This window comes from Sus scrofa, chromosome 10 (assembly GCF_000003025.6).
Source record: "Sus scrofa isolate TJ Tabasco breed Duroc chromosome 10, Sscrofa11.1, whole genome shotgun sequence".
NCBI classification, from domain to species: Eukaryota; Metazoa; Chordata; class Mammalia; order Artiodactyla; family Suidae; genus Sus; species Sus scrofa.
In genome coordinates, this window is record NC_010452.4 from 17,256,274 (window position 1) to 17,275,934 (window position 19,661).

Below are 19,661 nucleotides of genomic sequence, written 5' to 3' on the forward strand. Positions count from 1 at the left end.
AAATATACAGTTTATATATAGTGTCTGTTTTTCTTTTAAAAAATTGTATTCTTCTTGGAAGAAATTCCTTATTTTATGATTCCATTATTGAAATAGAGATACATTATACATATACCACTTCTGGTGAAACACAGTATAAAATTAGAGTTTATGGCAGGAATATGACAAAAATACATAGATTAAACTCTAATAAAGTACATATTATTTTCAACAATACACAAAACTTGAATCATTAAACAAAGCAATTCAAGCTCCAAATGTCTTTCCTAAAGCTGACTTTCCCCAGCTCTTTATACATACTCATTAAGAATTTCCACATTCCATAACCTTCAATTTTCTAAGCCAGGAGAACTTCACTAAGTAGACGTCAGCCGACTAGAAGTGCCTAAAGTTAACCAAGGTGAAACAAAAGGGATATACTGAAATCTGTTCATTACTTGTTTACCTGCACTAATAAGACATAAGAACCCTTCTTAAAAGCCACTAGAAGAATACCAAATTTTTAAAATTAAATAAGGAAGGTAAGTTAAAAGTTGACATAGGTAGTAAAGTCTGCCTAATAAGCCTTTATCTTCAGCTAACACTTTAAAGCCAAACTTGGCTCCTTCTCAACCATGTCTCTCTAGCCTTTCCAAGGGCATCAGTTCAGATTGGTCCATGACCTCCTTCAAGACAACCTTTACAGTAACATAGTAACACTGTCTCCAATCAACAGACTGATTCTACTACTTTTCAAAGGGATATTAAAATTGAGGTTCTTCTAGAATAAATGCAAAATGGTAACATTCCCCCAGTCTTCTAACAAGCCATGATGTGGCTCAACCTGAGGACTCCTATTGTCAGGTAAGAAAGATGTCAGAAATGAGTGAAGTAGGAGTTCCCGTGGTGGCGCAGTGGTTAACGAATCCGACTAGGAACCATGAGGTTGCGGGTTCGATCCCTGCCCTTGCTCAGTGGGTTAACGATCCGGCGTTGCCGTGAGCTGTGGTGTAGGTTGCAGACGCGGCTCGGATCCCGAGTTGCTGTGGCTCTGGCGTAGGCCGGTGGCTACAGCTCTGATTGGACCCCTAGCCTGGGAACCTCCATATGCCGAGGGAGCGGCCCAAGATACAGCAAAAAGACAAAAAGACAAAAAAAAAAAAAAAAAAAAAAAAAAAAAAAAAGAAATGAGTGAAGTAAATAAACAGCCTCTCTCTCCTCCTACCCAGAAAGAATAAGGTGCCCCCATACTACTTTTTCCACAGCACAGCCAGATTCGATTTTAAGACAAAAGGAAGGTGAAGGCCAGCTTTCTGGAGCAGCTCCTAAGGCAGCGAGAGGCAGGAATTCAAAGGCAACCCTTTAAGGGTGTCATTAAGCAAGGTATGTGTGTGGCCTGAGGGGTGGAGAACTGGAAGGTGGTGGTGCTAAGAGGCCACTGGTGCCAACAGCTATCTTATCCAAGGAATGGACAGGGTGGATTTCTGCCTGCAAAAAAAACCAAAAAACAAAAAACAAGATTTTTGCATTTTTAACTTTTGCTGTACCTACGATTAGCTTTTCTGCAGGCTCAAATGGTGTTCCATTTTGGGTAGAAAACTAACACTCAAGTGGGCATAAAAACTTGTTAACATACACAGTGTCATCATGTTGTGTCATGTATGTTCAGGAGGAAGAAAGATTCTTGCAACCTAAACAGGGAGCAGGTAACTTCAGATATTACATTAGAATTTGTTTTGAAAGTGGTTATTGCTCAACTATTTCGATTTTTGAAATTGGTAATAGTTATTTAAGAGCCTTTACAAAGGCCTAGCCTCTAGGCTGCTTCAAAGCAAACGACAAATAGGAAGAAAGCTTACACTGGAAACCACGTGTCTCCCGGTAGGAAGTACATTACTATTCCATTTCCCGGGTTCGTTCTAGATGTGAGCCGTAACAATGTAAATATTTCTAAATACTGGATTTGACATCCGTGTATTTACTTGTCTCACCTGTAAAAGAGCTAGGATTCCCTCCTCTGGGACCAACAAGTAAAAATAATTTCCCGTTAGTATACCGGGTACAGAGGAAAAAAGAAAACGGGGCCATTAAACAGTTCTAACCCCGGAGGTGGGTTCTCGCGTCAACAAAGTGGACCGGAGGCGGCAAAGCTCTTCAAGCTCGGGGCCTGCAGGTGCAGGAGCGGTGAGTCTGGATTTCGGGGCAGTTCGGCCCACTTGGTCCCCCTGGGCGGGTGGGTGAGGATGGGGAAGGTTCTGCGGCCGCGCAGGGTCTCCGGCTCCGAGTCGGGGGCAGGCCTCGAGCGGTACATCCTCAAACTCAAAACCGTATCCCGCCTCCACCCTGACCCAGTCCCGGGTTTGAGCACTGGTCCCCAGACCGAAAACTGCAACTCTCCAGGCATCGCGCATCTCAAAGGCACCGCATCAACCTGCATTCTCTTCCAGAGCCTCCCCGAACCCTCAACCCAAGACCCCTCGTCAGGGGTCTCTGACCTCCCGCCATTTCTCCACTTCGCTGTAGGTCATAACATGAGGAGAGACCCGCAAGGTGACACCTTAGTTTGGACCGTAGATTGGAGTTCTGGGCCCCAGCTCCCGGGCTGGCTTCCCGTCTGAGCCCGGCCGACTCACCTGGCAGCGGCACACGATGTCGGCGTCTTGCGCCAGCAGATCCACCACCTTCCCCTTGCCTTCGTCGCCCCATTGCGCGCCGAGCACCACCGTCACCCGGTTGCCTCCAGGCCGCGCCCTGGGGCGGCCGCAGTCGCCGTTGGGCAAGGAGGATGCCGCCGGGTTGGTCTCGGCGAACGCCATGGCTCCAGAGACGCGAGGAGAGCCCGAAGGGGACGCGGGCGGTCGGGAGTGCGCGAACTGAACTGCTCTGCCGCCGCCAGCCACATGCAGAGGAAGAAGGAGCCAGAGCCAGCCCGCCCCTGCCCCTGCCCCGCCTGCCGGGTCGCCACCCTCCCGCCAGGCCCGCCCCGCCCCGCGTCCCCGCGGCCCTCTCGGGGAGGGGGGCACCAGGACCTCCCCGCGCACGCCGGCCGCGGCAGCACCGCCCCAGGAAAAGGATACGCCCCTTCCGCGACCGGGCGCGCCCCTCCAGTGCGAACCCGGCGAGCAGAAAGGGGAGGGGGCGTGGCTTCAAGCGTGCCTCAGCCTCGACGCCCCGCCCACTCGCCGGGGAAAGGCCGCTTTTCAAACTGGAGAGGCGCGGAAGTGCGTGCCGGGGCGTCGGACTACAACTCCCAAGCAGCGCTCTGGCTCAAGCGACGTATTCCGGTGATTTGGTGTCTGCCATCTGCAGGTTTCGGTCTCTGAATATGTTCATTTTTTTAAATCATCTTTTAATTTGTTTCTATTAAGGAATGAGATAATGTATACAAGATGCAAAGGGTGGAATTTAAAAGTACAAATGAGGTGAAGTTGGGACAAATTACAGACAGTATTGGAAAGTAAAGCTCTGCAAGTGAGAACAGAGATGGGGACCAGGATCAAAAAGGGCAAACTCCAAAGTAAGGCAGTCATGCAGAGGACATTAGTCCTGGAAACGTAGAGATCTAGTAGAGCCCGAAACCTTCTCATTTTACACTTTAGTAGCAAAGTCTCAGAGAGGGGGAGTCAATTACCAATGTCGCGTAATATGTGCCTGATACTGTAATGCATTTTTAATTCCCACAACCAAATGAGATAAGTAATATCTTATCCTTATTTTACAGGGTTTAAAAGTTAGCTAACTTCCTCTAAGGGGGGTTGAATTGGTACCTAAATGGTCTGAGTCCAGAGCCCAAGCCCTTTCTGTATATCGTGCTCCTCCATATACATCAGGTGCCGCTAGATTCCCAAGTATACTGTGAAAACAAATAGATCCCACTTTAAATGGCATCGGGAAGCCCAAAGGGGAAACTCTCGTGCAGATACCCCTCCTAGCAGACTGCATATCCAGAAGGAAGATAAGAATATAACTTCTTCTGTGGTAAGGGAGGACATTTTTCACATAGGAATTTTCATGGCCCTCTTTAAAAAAAAAAAAAAGGAACGCAGATTCCTCCCTGCCCCAGCACCAATACTGTAACCTTTGAAATCTTTTTGTCACTTTAGTTAAATGAATAATTAAATATCATTTCATGGGGTTCCCACTGTGGCCCAATGGGATTGGTGGTGTCTTGCAGTGCAGTTCAGGTTAGATCCCTGGCCCCACACAGTGGGTTAAAGGATCTGCCTTAGTGCAGCTGTGGTTGTAGGTCGAAACTGTGGCCTGGCAACTCCATATGCCACGGGATAGCCAAAAATGTATATATATATTATATATATGTAAGAAGAAAAAAATATTTCATAATGAACTCCATATGCCATGGGATAGCCAAAAGTATACATATATATTATATATATAATAAAAAATATTTCATAATGAACTCCATATGCCATGGGATAGCCAAAAGTATACATATATATTATATATATAAAATAAGAAAAAAATATTTCATAATGATCTGTGATTCAATTTAGTCATGTCCAAAAATTTGATATTTTTGAAAAACTTCCCCCAAATCACATTATAAATGAAGTCTTTTTGACCTTCAATTAACTTTGGGGTTTTTCTGGAGGGCTCCTGGAACATTTCAAAAGTTCTACCCTCACTCCTTATAAAAAGGGAGATATTAAATTAATTAGGTTATTTGGAAAATTACATGGGAAACATTGACAAATAGGAAATAATACTAAGCCTTCTTTAAGTTGCATCTATATAGGTATATGCTATAAATATTTCAGAAATTATATGACATTACTAGAAGTCTGATATGTCCTGGGATTAATCATTCAGAATTCATTCATAAAATAGTCTATGTCATAGAACTAACCAAATTCCCCAGTTAATTCCGCTATAATGAACTCATTGGATCTTTAATAATGGGCATTTAAGTCTTTTATCATTCACAGACAGTTGTTTTACTCTGACACGTTACAAAGTGTTTCTACAAAAATACTTCATCTTAAGGAGATTTGTGGAAAAGACCCTAACAAGTACTCTAGAATACAGGTTTTTGGTAACTTTAAGATCACAACACTGAACTGGGTAAAAATTTCTAAAACTTTAATGGAGAATTGACTCATAAAGCTGCTAACCCAAGGTCAAGATTAACAAGATTTACAGGAGACGAAATGAGAAAATGAGGATGATTGTAACTTATGATTTCTTGTGCTGGTTCCCTAATGTTTTACTTTTCTGAATGAAGTCTTTTTGAGGATGAATATAATTTTTTTGATTTCTTATGCTAGTCCCCTGATGTTTTACTTTTCCAGATTTAAGAAAACGTTGTCTCTTAAGTATGGATCTATGACTTCGAGCAATCCGATGAAATGTAAAGCAAAGATGAAACATTTATCTTTTTCTACCTAATTCCTTAAGAATTTGGAAACTCTTAAGTATTCTTTTCCCGACAATACTGTTAATTATTTATGTGCATTCAATTACAACCTGTTCTTACAACAGGATACAATTAGAAATATTGACTACTTTACCAAGGCTTTGACTCGAATGTCATATTTGAGAGAGAGCTACATAGACTCAGAAATGACCAGACAGTTTTTTTTTTTCTTGGCCGCACCGGTGGCAAGCAGAAGTTCCAGGGCCAGGGATAGAACCCATGTCAAAGAAGTGACAACGCTGGATCCTTAACCCACCACACCCCCTGGGAACTGCTGACCAGACAAGTTTAAGGAACTTCTTGGAAAAAATAAACCTAGTTACCTTGGGAGTTTCTGTCGTGGCACAGTGGAAATGAATCCCATTAGGAACCATGAGGTTGCAGGGTCGATCCCTGGCCTCAATCAGTGGGTCCTTAACCCAGCATTGCAGTGAGCTGTGGTGTAGGTCGAAGACATGGCTCAGATCCCGAGTTGCTGTGGCTGAGGTGTAGGCCAGTGGCTACAGCTCCAATTGGACCCCTAGCCTGGGAACCTCCATGTGCTGAAGGTGTGGTCCTCAAAAGACAAAACACACACACACACACACACACAGCCTAGTTTTCTTGCTTGTCAGATTCCGGCAAAGTAATCTTAAAAAGAGCTAATACGGGAGTTCCTGTCGTGGCACAGTGGAAATGAATCCGACTAGGAACCATGAGGTTGTGGGTTCCATCCCTGGCCTCGCTCGGTGGGTTAAGGATCTGGCGTTGCCATGAGCTGTGGTGTAGGTTGCAGACGCAGCTTGGATCTGGCATTGCTGTGGCTGTGGTGTAGGCCAGCGGCTACAGCCCTGATTAGACCCCTAGCCTGGGAACCTCCATATGCCTCCGGTGCGGCCCTCAAAAGACAAAAGACAAAAAGGAAAAAAAAAAAGAGCTTATACTGTCAATCTCTATTCTTGCTGCATTTACGTAAATCATCAGTCCAAATTTAATACAAACAAATCACTTTTACTATGAGTATTTTTTTTATAAAAGGGAGGATAATTATGGAAAGAGAAATTATGTTTGCACCTTTGTAGATATTAGATTCTTGTCCTGTAATTTCCTTGAAGGTTCTGTTACACACCTGTAAGCTAGACTGGATCCTAAACTCTTCTGGTTTCCTTAATTATCTGACTGCCAATCTCCAAAGTAATGTTTCCAGTTGTCTCCCACCCTTTTGATTTGGAATCATTAGGAACAAAGACCACCCTTGAATTTCCTTGGAAAGGAATACCCCAGAGTCTTCCTCACTAACCCAAGACAGCAAAACATCAGAGACTCCAGCCTTGGATCGGGCTCTCGCAGCTAAAGAAGTCCTATAACAAGTGCTGGAGACAGTTGAGTCAGATTGACCAGGGATTGAAGCAGGTAAAATCTGCAGGAGACACCTTCCCCAGGTGACTGGATCTTTTCCTTCTATTTCTTCTCACCCTTTCCTCTACCTCCTCCCAGAAAGACAGTGCTCTTACCTGCATTTTCAACTTCTTACGAAAGGGGGAAACGTATCTAATTGTTGGGTCGACCACCAGAAACTTCACTGCATTCACGACAATAATGACCCTTTAGTTCATCCTTTAGCGAATTTTTTCACTAATCCCAAGTCCTGCTGCTAATTTCACCCAGCAGCCCCTTGACATCAGCTACAAAGATGTTCGAAATCTCCCATTGGTCCGCACCATCACGCCCCCTTAAAAGAGAATTTTCAGGAAGCCTACCTGACTCTGAGTTTGCCTCCACAGGGAGAGACTTTCTCCTCTAGGTCAGTATTAGTTCCAACGAATGCGTGATTGAGAGTTCCTGTTGTGGTGCGGCAGAAACAAATCCAACTAGTAACCATGAGGATGCGGGTTCGATCCCTGGCCTTGCTCAATGGGTCCGGAATCTGGCATTGCTGTGAGCTGTGGTATAAGTCACAGACGCAGCTTGGATCCCAATCTGCTGTGGCTGTGGTGTAGGCTGGCAGCTGTAGCTCACATCTGACCTCTAGCCTGGGGACTTCCATATGTCGCAGGCGCGGCCCAAAAACAAAACACAAAACAAAAAAAAAAACAACCAATGAATGCATGATCAAAAATCTCTCCCTAGCATTAGGAGAGCTAGCCAATTCTACAGCCCCACAAAGATCACTTGATTCATTAGCTAAAGTAGTTTTGGAAAATCACATAGCCCTTGATTACATACTTGTTGAATGAGAAGCTATTTTTTTTTTTAATAGCAAATACCACCTGTTACATATGGTTAAATGGCTCTGGAGAGATAAAAATGCAATTACACAAGATCAGAGAACTAACCCACTGGTTACAATAAATTTCACCTGATGACCTATTTAGCTTTACCTTCAGATTTAGGCTCTGGGTTTAGGACCATCATTCAAACTGAACCTGTCATATTACTTTTAACTCTGCTTTGCATAATCATTTGTAAACTTTATGCCTGTTAAATCTTTGTAAAAACAATGAACCCAGTGTAACCAAGCAGGACCCTATGAGGCCCTCCCAGGGCAGACCTCCCTCCTCATCCATGCCCTCCACCTACCTCTTGGCTGTAGGAAAATGTTAGCCACCTAGGCCTTCCCTGAGTTCTAAAAAATATATTTAATCAGAGAAGTGAGAAAATGCAGAAAGGAAAACATTCAAGCCAGAGAAAATAATAGCAGTCGAGTCATTAAACAAAGTCGGGTACTTTTATTATTTTTATTTATTTATTTATTTATTTTTGCTTTTAGGGCCACGCCCACGGCACATGGAGATTCCCAGGTCAGGGGCTGAATCAAAGCTACAGCTGCCGGCCATAGCCACAGCAATGCAGGACCTGAGCTACATCTGCGACCTACACCACAGCTCATGGCAATGCCAGATCCTTAACCCACTGAGCGAGACAGGGATTGTACCCACACCCTCATGGTTCCTAGTCGGATTCATTTCCTCTGTGCCATGACGGGAACCCCCAAGTACTTTTAGTTCTTCCTCAAGGGTTAGAGATAATATCCCGAGCCATATCCTTGGAGCTGTTTTGCAGAAACCCCCGCCAGGTACACATTAACTCTATGCTGCCCACATAGACCCTAGACCAGGTGGAACCGGAAAGTTGAGGATGTTGACTCCCCATGACCTCACCACCCACCAAGCGGAAGACTGTCCATGAGCTGAGCACGCACCCCACACTCCCCCTCCCTCATCTGGTCTTTAAAAGCCTTTGCCTGGAAGCCATCAGGGAGTGCAGGTCTTTGAAGCGTTAGCTGCCTGACTCTGCTTTGCTCCCTGCAATAAATGCTACACTTTCCTGGCACCACAACCTAGTGTCAGTAGATTGGCTTTACTGTGCATGGTGAGTGGACCTGACTTTGGTTTGCTACCACCAATACGGTGATATTAGCTCGGTGCCTCAAGACAATCTCCAATGTTTATGACCTTGATAAGAGACTTTAGCTGGGAAATGCCTGAGATTTCCCATCTAAATCCCTTGTTACTCAAATGTGGCCTCAGTGGTTTTCAGTCTGCACTTTCCCTCTAAAACAGGAGCTTGGCAACCAGGAAAGGTTCCTCCTGGCCCTGAGGAACACAACCTCTAAATGCAGAAAACTGGACTTTTTTTTTTTTTTTTTTTTTTTACAGCCACACCTGTAGCATATAGAGGTTCCCAGGCTAGGGGTCCAATCAGAGCTGCAAATGAGGCGTACATCACAGCCACAGCAACAGTGGATCTGAGCCTCATCTGGGACCTGGAGCTTGCTGCAACACTGGATCCTTAACCCACTGAGCGAGGCCAGGGGTCAAACCGGCATCCTCAGAGAGACAGCATCGGGTCCTTAACCCAATGAACCACCACGGGGACTCTGAAAACCTGACTCCTTATCAGTGATGCTTTCGAGGAAAGATCGTGATCAGAAGAGGAAGTGTGAAAATAAAGGAAACCTCATCTGAAATGGAGTCAGGAAGCCCTAAAGAAAGAGCTCTCACCCACCTGCTACTTGTGGCCTGCATAACCAGTGGCAAGAAGATAAGCGTGTTACTTTCTTCTGATGTAAGGGAGAACATTTTTCACAGAGCAATTTTATCTCCTGCTTTTCAGAAAGGGAAGGTCCCTCCCTGACCCAGCAACCCTGCACTACCACATGCAGCCAATGAGAAACTGCCACAACCTTGGACTCTAGCTTTTCTCCAGTGAACTTCTGTTCAAAACAACCATCCCCAGTTTCCTCCTAAAACTTAATAAAAGTGAGCCCCTCTCCTTTGTTCTCCAGACTTGCCTGTGAGTCACCAGAGCAAATAAGAAAATGAAGCTTTGGGAGTTCCTGTCGTGGCGCAGTGGTTAACAAATCTGACTAGGAACCATGAGGTTGCGGGTTCGGTCCCTGCCCTTGCTCAGTGGGTTAACGATCCGGCGTTGCCGTGAGCTGTGGTGTAGGTTGCAGACGCGGCTCGGATCCCGAGTTGCTGTGGCTCTGGCGTAGGCCGGAGACTACAGCTCCGAGTGGACCCCTAGCCTGGGAACCTCCATATGCCAAGGGAACGGCCCAAGAAATAGCAAAAAGACAAAAAAGAAAAAAAAAAAAAGAAAGAAAGAAAATGAAGCTTTGCAAAGCTATGTCAGAATGCTGTTTTTCCTCTTTCTCACTACTTCTAGGACACTTTCCAAGGGCTCCTCTTACTCTATTTGACCCTCCATCTGTCCATTGAGATGCTATGGATCCCTGCTCTCTGAAACCTCTATAATGGTTTGATTTGTTGTTGGCATCCTTACATTTTAATGTTAGAAGGTAATGATTATTGTAATCGCAAAGCCTCCATTAAACAGACTATTCGCAAAAGGTGATTTTTCTGTTTATCTCTATATTTTTGAATTTTATTCTGAATAAAAATAATGGCTTTCTTTGTTTTGTTTTTGTTTGTTTGTTTACTGCTTTTTAGGGCCGGCACCCAAGTCATATGGTGGTTCCCAGGCTATGGGTGGAATTGGAGCTACAGCTGCCGGCCTATACCACAGCCACAGCAACTCGGGATCTGAGCCGAGTCTGCAACCTACACCACAGCTCACAGCAACGCCAGATCCTTGACCGACTGAGCGAGGCCGGGGATCAAACCCTCAACCTCATGGTTCCTAGTCGGATTCATTTCCACTGCACGGCGATGGGAACTCCATTTAATATAGTTGGTTTACAGTGTTGTGTCAATTTCTGCTATATAGCATAATGACCCAGTCATACATATATATACATCTTTTTCTCATACTATCTTCCATCATGTTCTACTCCAAGAGAAAACTAAATTTATAATTATCTCTATTTTAACCTATATTGAAAATCTTTCTAAAATAGTTTGATACACTTTTGGAGTTCCCATCATGGCGCAGTGGTTAATGAAGCCGACTAGGAACCATGAAGCTGCGGGTTCGGTCCCTGCCCTTGCTCAGTGGGTTAACGATCCGGCGTTGCTGTGGCTGTGGTGTAGGCTGGTGCCTACAGCTCTGATTTGACCCCTAGCCTGGAAACCTCCATGTGCTGCAGGAGCATCCCAAGAAATGGCAAAAAGACAAAATAAATAAAACAAATATTTTGATACACTTTTCAAGTCAGCAGTGACCAAATTGCAAGTCTCTGCTACTCCCAAATAAACCCATTTTGCTGGTAACATAATGCTGTTTTACTTTTTTTTTTTTTTTTTTTTTTTGTCTTTCCACTCTTTCCCACTTTCTTATAGTCCTTAGAGTGCATTCCACTACTTTTATTCAATGATTCATTGTCAGTAAATACTGAGAACCTACTACAAGATAAGATTACACCAGGCACTGTTAATATCAAGAGGGATGAAGATATAACTGTAGGAGTTCCCCCATCGTGGCTTAGTGGTTACCAAATCCGACTAGGAACCATGAGGTGGCAGCTTCGATCCCTGACCTTGTTCAGTGGGTTAAGGATCTGGCGTTTCCCTGAGCTGTGGTGTAGGTTGTAGACGGGACTCAGATTCCGCGTTGCTGTGGCTGTGGTGTGGGCTGGTGACTAGAGCTCCAATTAGACCCCTAGCCTGGGAACCTCAACATGCCCCAGGAGCAGCCCTAGAAAAAGCAAAAAGACGACCAAAAAAAAAAAAAAAAAAAAAGATACAACTGTAGTCAAGGATTCAGATTATTTGGTCTACCAACTAGTAAACAGATAAATTATAATACTATGTGTTTATCTTGCTTGGCTTTACTAGAAGATTACAAATCCCTCTGCAAACCAGAATGCTGTCCTATTTCTTTATACTCAAGGGCACGCACGAGGTAGTGTTTGCCATAAAGCAGGTGCTCAATGAGCACAGGTTACTATTTGTTTCATTTATGGAGCACCTGCTCCCTGGAAAGTACTGCCGGCTAAGAGCTATTGTAGTGGTTATATACTGTCCCGACAAAGATTTAGGCTAAAATATACTCTAACTTACAAGTTTCACCTTTATTCAATCAATCGGGATTTTCCTAAGTGGTTCTACTACCTTATTCCCCTCAAAACCCTAGCTCAGGAATTCCTAGGTAGCTCAGTGGGTTAAGGATCCCGCGTTTCCACTGCTGTGGCTCAGGTCCCATCCCTGGCCTGGGAACTCCCACGTACCTCGACGTTTGCTGTTCCTAGAATCTGATTTACACTTTCGCCTCCAGGAGGGGAGCCCAGGTCCCCGCGCGCGCGCCCGCTTGCACGCATGCGCACACACCCTCGCCTGGAGGTGAGCGGCCCACGGAGCGCGCGAGGACCGGCGGGCGCGACACGCCGGCGCCATGTCAGCCCGAGGAGTGGCGGTGCTGCTTTCTTGGCTGAGCTGCTGCGGCTCGGCCTTGTGGAGGTAGAGAGACGCCGGGCGCGGGCTGGGGTCGCCCCCGGGGCCGGGCAGGCAGGGGCCCATCCCGGTGCCTCAGCCCTTGAGGACCACAGACTCGCGCCCCAAGTCCCCCATCTCCAGCCCCAGCTCCCCGCCGCCCCTTCCGAGGGGGTTTTCAATAACCAAGGGCGGGAAAGGATGGTGCTGCTGGGACTCGACTGTCTCCTCCGGTCCCCGCAGTAGGGATGCAGCACCTTCACACCACAGTCCTCGGGACGGCGGACCCTCCTGCTCCCGCAATCCCGAAGGTCCTTTCCTCTCCCTGCACCCCTTTTGCTAAAGAGGAGAGAAGCACGTGAGAACCGAAAAGTCGCCCCCAGAAATGGGGGACAGGGACGCTTCACTAGGGCGTCTAGTAGGTAGTGGCAGTTGAATGACTTGTGAAAAGGTGCTTTGTAAAACGTACACTGTACCATCGGCAGGGTAGGTAATTTGTGCTGCCCGCAATATATGGTTGTCGCACGTGAATGATTTAGCACAGGCTTCTGTCACGTGTCCAAGAGTATGACCTGTCTAGGACCAATTCCTGGATGGGCATAGAAGGATGAGTGAAAATGGTTGACCCAAAGGAATCATTTTTTAGGGTCCACAGAGAGAGGAAAAGTGAAGTCAGGGAGGGACTTATCTCTCAGGAGATGAAGGAAGGGGTAAGTCGAGAAGTCTCTTTGATTTGAAGAACTGGTAGAGTGGGAATACACTAGAGAGAACAAGAAAGATACATTCTCACAGTCCCAGAGTGAGATGATAGAGTCCTTTTCATTAAAAAAACAGACCTAGCACATGGGCCCTCTGTACCCCCATCCATACCTGTAAACATCCCAGATCCATTCCCAGCAACACATTAATATTGGATACAATTAAGGAAGCAAGATGAGAAGGTGTTATAGTTGTCTGTGATGAAGTTAATAAGGTAGATATGATTCCTTTAGCTACTGTTCCTTCCATACCCTGTCCACAGCCTTAATAGGAGCTGGAAGCTGATGAAGGAGAAAGTGAGGGAAAAGGGCTTGTCAGAGAAGGTCGTTTTAGCATTTATCTACCAGGTTTCATTCACGAATTAGGTTACACACTTTAATTTGGTAAGTTAAAATACTTAATCTTCCAATTGTATTCTTCTCTTCGCTGGGGTTTTTGTCTTTCTTCCTATAACGAAAGAGGTCTTATAGTCATGAGTGTGATGTGGTTCATATTTACTTGAAAAAAGACCTTTGATGAAAATATATTTCATTTTAATTTATAGGGAGAAATGAAAATCCATGAACATATTTTTGCTTTTTTTTTTTTTTTTTGTCTTTTTGCCTTTTCTAGGGCCGCTTCCCTCGGCATATGGAGGTTCCCAGGCTAGGGGTTGAATGGGAGCTGTAGCCACCAGCCTACACCAGAGCCATAGCAATGCGGGACCCAAGCCGCGTCTTCGACCTACACTACAGCTCATGGCAATGCCGGATCCTTAACCCACTGAGCAAGGGCAGGGACCGAACCCGCAACCTCATGGTTCCTAGTCAGATTCGTTAACCACTGCGCCACAGTGGGAACTCCCATGAACATATTTTTATCTGCAGATAGATAAGATGTTTCATTAAAAATACCAAAATATATTTCAGTATGTGACTGACATCTGTTAATGAGAATTGAGAATTCTGGTTTATAATTATGAGAAAGGAGTTATGTAGTGATACCCCAGCAATTACACATACAGAAATCGCCTCTGATTTAAGATTTTAGTGATGGAGCAATCTAATGACAATTAAGTGTGTAATGTCAGCAGGAACTAGATTATTGAAGCAAAGAGAAGGGGAAGGAATTTTAAGATGATGCTTTATGATGATCACTGGCCACATCTGGCCATTGAGCCCTTGAAATGTGACTAGTCCAAATTGAGATGTTTTGTGAATGTGGTATGTACACCAGATTTCAAAGATGTAGTACAAAAGAAAAGATTACTTTTATATATATATATATAATATTTATTATTAAAATCAATTTCTCTTTTTATTCTTTGTTGTTGTTGTTTTGTTTTAGGGCCGCATCTGCAGCACATGGAGTTTCTCAGGTTAGCGATCAAATCGGAGCTACAGCTGCCGGCCTACACCACAGCTACAGCAACCCAGAATTCTAGCTACAACTGTGACCTACACCACAGCTCATGGCCACACTGGATCCCCAACCCACTGAGCGAGGCCAGGGATCAAACCTGCATCCTCATGGATACTAAGCGGATTTAATTCTGCTGCACCACAACAGCACTCCTCTTCTTGCTTTTTTAATGTGGTACTAGAAAATCTTTAAGTACATAGGTGGCTCACATATTTTTATTGGACAGTAGAAAGATCATATAGGCAGAAATTAAAGTACCCTGAATACTGGCAAGAAATGATCATGAACAAGGACTCATAGAAATTTGCTCTTCACTTCAGTATTTCAAATAAATACTGTTTTTTTATTTCAATCTTCATTTTATTGTAACTCCATTTATAAATGAAATGGAGCCAATATTCATCAACAGTTTTTATTCTAAAACAAAAGCAAGATCTGAAATTATTTACTTCTCAGTGTAATGATTTCAGATACTGAGCAAACTTGAACACACCTTGAGTTGTGGGCAAATGTCACGGATATTCCCAGTTTTAAGGCTTGACTACACTTTCTAAGCAGGTATTTGGGCAGTAATGTAAAGCTCATGGCAGCCTCGGTGTGCTCTGGCCATGTACAGAATTCCTTGTATTTGGAGGAGAAATAAGTCTTAGTATTCATGTTTGACCTTTTCCTCCGCAGGTATTCCAGTAACAGCCCAAACTACCGCATTTTTAGTACCAGAAGTACTGTAAGTATTTCACTATTATAGTTTTCACTATAGTTAAGTATTAGTTTTTTTTTTTTTAACCTCACAGCAGAGGGCAGAGTTAATCCTACTCAGTCGTACAGTACAGTGTCATTCTTTTATTTTTATTTTATTTTTTTCATCCCATTTACCTTTCTAATATAAATTCCCTCTCTAATAAGTGTCTTTAAATATATAAATATGTACATAGCAAAAACTGGTCATGTCGTTTTGCATGTTTTTGTGATTTAACCTTCACAAAATGGTGTTATGATACAGATAGGATGACCATACAATATACTGAGAATGAAAGATAGTGGTATTAATAGTTGTTCTGGGACAACAGGTATAAACTGGAACTGTCTAGACAAACCAGGATGCATGGTTACCCAGGATATAGATTTCATTCTCTATGTTACTTCTTTTGTTTTTTTTGTTTTGTTTTGTTTTGTCTTTTTAGGGTCATACCCACAGCATATGGAGGTTCCTAGGCTAGGGATCTAATCGGAGCTGTAACTGTCGGCATACACCACAGGCACAGCAACGTCAGATCCTTAACCCACTGAGCAAGGCCAGGGACCAAAGCCGCAACCTCACGGTCCCTAGTCGGATTCGTTTCTGCTGTGCCACGATGGGAACTCCTCTCTATATATTACTTCTTTTATTCAACACTATGTGTAGTTCATTTTCTCTTAATGCACCCTGATTCCTGGTGTATGTGTCTATGATGAATCTATTCTCCTCCTTAATGATGGATCTATGATGGACCCATGATGCCTCCATGGCTTCCTACCACCACCGACAACATTGTGATGGATGCCCTGCTACATGTCCTTTTCAGGATCTGTGCAATAATTTTTCAGCTATGGTTGCCAGGACGTAGAGAAACAGACACCTAATTCAGCTAAATTCTGCAAAATTGTTTCCAGAATGGCAATCACAGTTTCTCTTCTTCCCTGGTGCATATTCACCTAAATTGAGTATTATTGAATTTCCCATTTTTTACCCATCTCATTTCTACATAGGAATAGTTTATTGCTACTGTTATTTTCAGCTGTCTGATGACTAGTGATTTGGAGCATCTTTTCCCATATTTTATGCAGGTTCTCCTCCTGTGAATTGCCTGCTCATGCCTTTTGCCCATTTTCTATTAATTTTCTGTCCTTGTTGATTTACTGTTTTTTATCTACATTCCAATCTATGTATTAGTCAGATGTTGGTTTTAAATGTTTTAGTTAGGAGTTCCCTGGTGGCTCAGTGGGTTAAGAATCTGGCATTATCACTGCTGTGGCTCAGGTGGCAGCTGTGGCATGGGTTTGACCCCTAGCCTGGAAACGTCCACATGGACGTTCTAGGCATGGACAAAAAAAATAAATAAATATTTTAGTTATCATTTCCTATCCTCTCACCTACATATCTAACCACTGACTTTGTCCATGGATATGCGATCGTTTTTACAAAGCTGACTTTTGTGAGCCATTCCCTCCCTTATTTGATCTTACAATTTATACTTTTACTGAGTTAAATTTGAGAAAAATGTTTGCTGGAGTTCCCATTATGGCTCAGTGGAAACGAATCTGACTAGTATCCATGAGGACACAAGTTCAATCCCTGGCCTTGCTTGGTGGGTTAAGGATCCTGATGTTGCCACGAGCTATGGTGCAGGTTGCAGATGCGGCTCATATCTGGCATTGCTATGGCTGCACTATAGGCCAGTGGCTATAGCTCTGATTCGACCCTAGCCTAGGAACTTCCACATGCTGCAAGTACAGCCATTTAAAAAAAAAAAAAAAAAAGGAAAAAAAGAAAAATATTTGCCTGAGTTGCAAAGATTTTTATCCTACATTTTCTTTTATACACTTTATATTTTTACCTTTCAAATAAAGATCGTAAATCCTATCTGGACTCCACATTGTATGTGATATAAGGTAGGCATTTATATTAGTTTCTCCATAGAATGAACCAGCGTGCATTAAACAATTTATTGTTTCCCTATTATTTTTTCTGGTATCATCTTTGTTCTGTATATGGATGTGTTGCTTTCCGAACTTTATTCTTTCCTATTGGTAGACTTGACTGATTCTCTCTGCAACATCTTTCATTTTCAGTGCTGTATCGTCTTCTCTTGAATTAACGTACAATAAAATATACATCATTCTATTTAGATAAACAATTAGGTAATTTCCATGGGTTTTTTTGTTTTGTTTTGGTTTGGTTTGGGGTTTTTTTGGTCTTTTTAGGGCTACACCCATGGCATATGGAAGTTTCCAGGCTAGGGTCAAATCAGAACTCTAGCTCCTGGCCTGCCGCACAGCCAAAGCAATGCCCGATCCAACCCACATCTGCAACCTACACCACAGCTCACAGCAACATCAGATCTTTAACGCACTGAGCAAGGCCAGGAATCGAATCTGCATCCTCATGGATTCTAGTCAGAGTCGTTACCACGGAGCCACAATGGGAACTGCAGTTTGTTTCCATTTTAGCCTACAGTGATTAGGGCTGCTATCAATGTTCTTATGCCTATCTTCTGGTTAACATATGTATGCATTTCTGCTGAGTCTATACCTAGGAGTGGAGCTGAAAATTCATAGTGTTTGTGCATTGTTCAATTTTAGTAGATGGTGCCAAAAGATTTTACAAGGCAATTGTATCAGTTTACATTCATATTCTATTTATGCATGTTATTGTATTTACATTATTCAAAGCCAGGCAAAAGGAATCTCTGTAAACTACATTTCCTTTTAAAATGTACATTTGTCTTCAAATATATTGCCATCCATTTCTTTATAATTTTACATACCACTTAAAATTTCTATTTGTAATTATTTTATGTCTCTACTATGATTTGTTTCAGTACCTCACCTTTTTTTCTTGAACAGTTTTGTTTTATGATTGACCATTTTATTAGTCTTTTTTAAAAATCACCTTTTTCATCTCTACCATTCCTTTATCATTTTTATGTAGGTGACAGAAGTGTTTCATCTCATCTTTAATTGATAGTTGGCCACTAAAACAATGAGGTTATGTCATTGCAGAAATGCATGTTAGGAGCCAGAGTCTGATTATAAGAAAAGAAGGTAGACAAAAGAGAGGTAGACAAAGTAGAGGATAAAGCCAGTGCTTTTGTGTCTGCTTGAAAGTGATATTCAAAGAAAGAAAGAGGAGTTTCCGTCGTAGCACAGTGGTTAATGAATCTGACTAAGGAACCATGAGGTTGCGGGTTCAATCCCTGGCCTTGCTCAGTGGGTTAAGGATCTAGAGTTGCCGTGACCTGTGGTGTAGGTCGAAGACGCAGCTCGGATCCTGCATTGCTGTGGCTCTGGCACAGGCTGGCAGCTACAGCTCTGATTAGACCCCTAGCCTGGGAACCTCCATATGCTGAGGGAGGCTGCCCTAGAAAAGGCAAAAAGACAAAATAAAAATAAAAATAAAAATGAAAGAAAGAAAGAAAATATTGAGTGTACGTAAGACATTTCAAGGATTAAATATTCTGTGAATCTTCTTGATGGAAAGCACTTAAAAATCCCTTCCCACCTCTTGGCTTTTCCTGGAGCTTCAGCATGAGGTTCAGGCCTCAGGGCTGGCACATATGGAGGTGCTTTCCAGAGAACATAAGTTGTTGAACACCGTCTTTGCACTCTCCCTCTGCTTCATTACAGGTCATTGGTATTTCTGAAATAGATTGTACACTTGTCTGGAGTCCTGATTTTTATAACTGCTGCCCAAGGAGCACCTCTGGAGACCAGTGGGGCTTATGCTTGCTGTCACACAGGCAGTGTATATTTGTACAGTTTAAAAGCTGCTATTAGGGGAGTTCCTGCCGTGGCGCAATGGAAACAAATCCGACTGGTATCCATAGGAATACGAGTTCAATCCCTGGCTGCTCTGAGTGGGTCAGCAATCTGGCATTGCTGTGAGCAGTGGTATATGTTGCAGACACAGCTTGGATTTGGTGTGGCTGTGGCTGTGGCATAGGCCTGCTGCTGTAGCTCTGATTCGACTCCTAGCCTGGGAACTTCCACATGCTGCACATGCAACCCTAAAAAAAAAAAAAAAAAAAAAAAAAAAAAAAAAAAAAAAAAAAAGGATACATGTAAGGATAACTTGATCCCCTTGCTTTACAATGGGAAAAGAAAAAAAAAAGGAGAAGAATAGAAAAGAAAAAAAAAAAAAAAAGCTGCTACCATCAGTTCCCATGTGGCTCAGCATAGTATCCATGAGGATGTGAGCTCATTCCCTGGCCTTGCTCACTAGTTTAAGGATCTGGCATTGCCCCAAGGTGCAGTGTAGGTTGCAGATGCACCTTGGGTCTGGCATTGCTGTGGCTGTGGCTGTGGTATAGGCCAGCAGCTGTTGCTCTAATTTGACCCCTAGCCCAGTAACTTCCATATGCCATGGGTGCAGCCCTAAAAAAAAGAAGCTTCTCCCTGAGGGTCTAGATGCTAATCATTATGAATCTAGATGTTGACAGATTCTCCCTTTGGGACACTGACAGTTCTTGGCACATATTCAGATACTGGGAGCTGTTAAAAATAAATTAGGCTGCTTGGAC

The 19,661-nt window shown here is 43.5% G+C and overlaps 2 protein-coding genes and 1 long non-coding RNA gene across 3 annotated transcripts in view; 2 read left to right on the plus strand and 1 right to left on the minus strand.

Annotated features, from left to right (window-relative positions):
• ADSS (adenylosuccinate synthase) overlaps positions 1-2,868 on the minus strand; it is a 39,061-nt gene extending 36,193 nt beyond the window's left edge. The window contains 1 exon segment of the mRNA NM_001097508.1: positions 2,613-2,868. Coding sequence (NP_001090977.1) covers positions 2,613-2,795 — 183 coding nt within the window. The 5' untranslated portion in view covers positions 2,796-2,868.
• Positions 1,369-5,239, plus strand: LOC110255648. The gene is made up of 2 exons (XR_002336233.1): positions 1,369-2,163; positions 2,503-5,239. It is a non-coding gene; the product is annotated as an uncharacterized LOC110255648 (long non-coding RNA).
• Positions 12,128-19,661, plus strand: part of CATSPERE (catsper channel auxiliary subunit epsilon) — an 86,745-nt gene continuing 79,211 nt past the window's right edge. The window contains exons 1-2 of the mRNA XM_003130564.4: positions 12,128-12,249; positions 15,061-15,109. Coding sequence (XP_003130612.1) covers positions 12,185-12,249; positions 15,061-15,109 — 114 coding nt within the window. The 5' untranslated portion in view covers positions 12,128-12,184. The remainder of the gene's footprint in view (positions 12,250-15,060; positions 15,110-19,661) is intronic.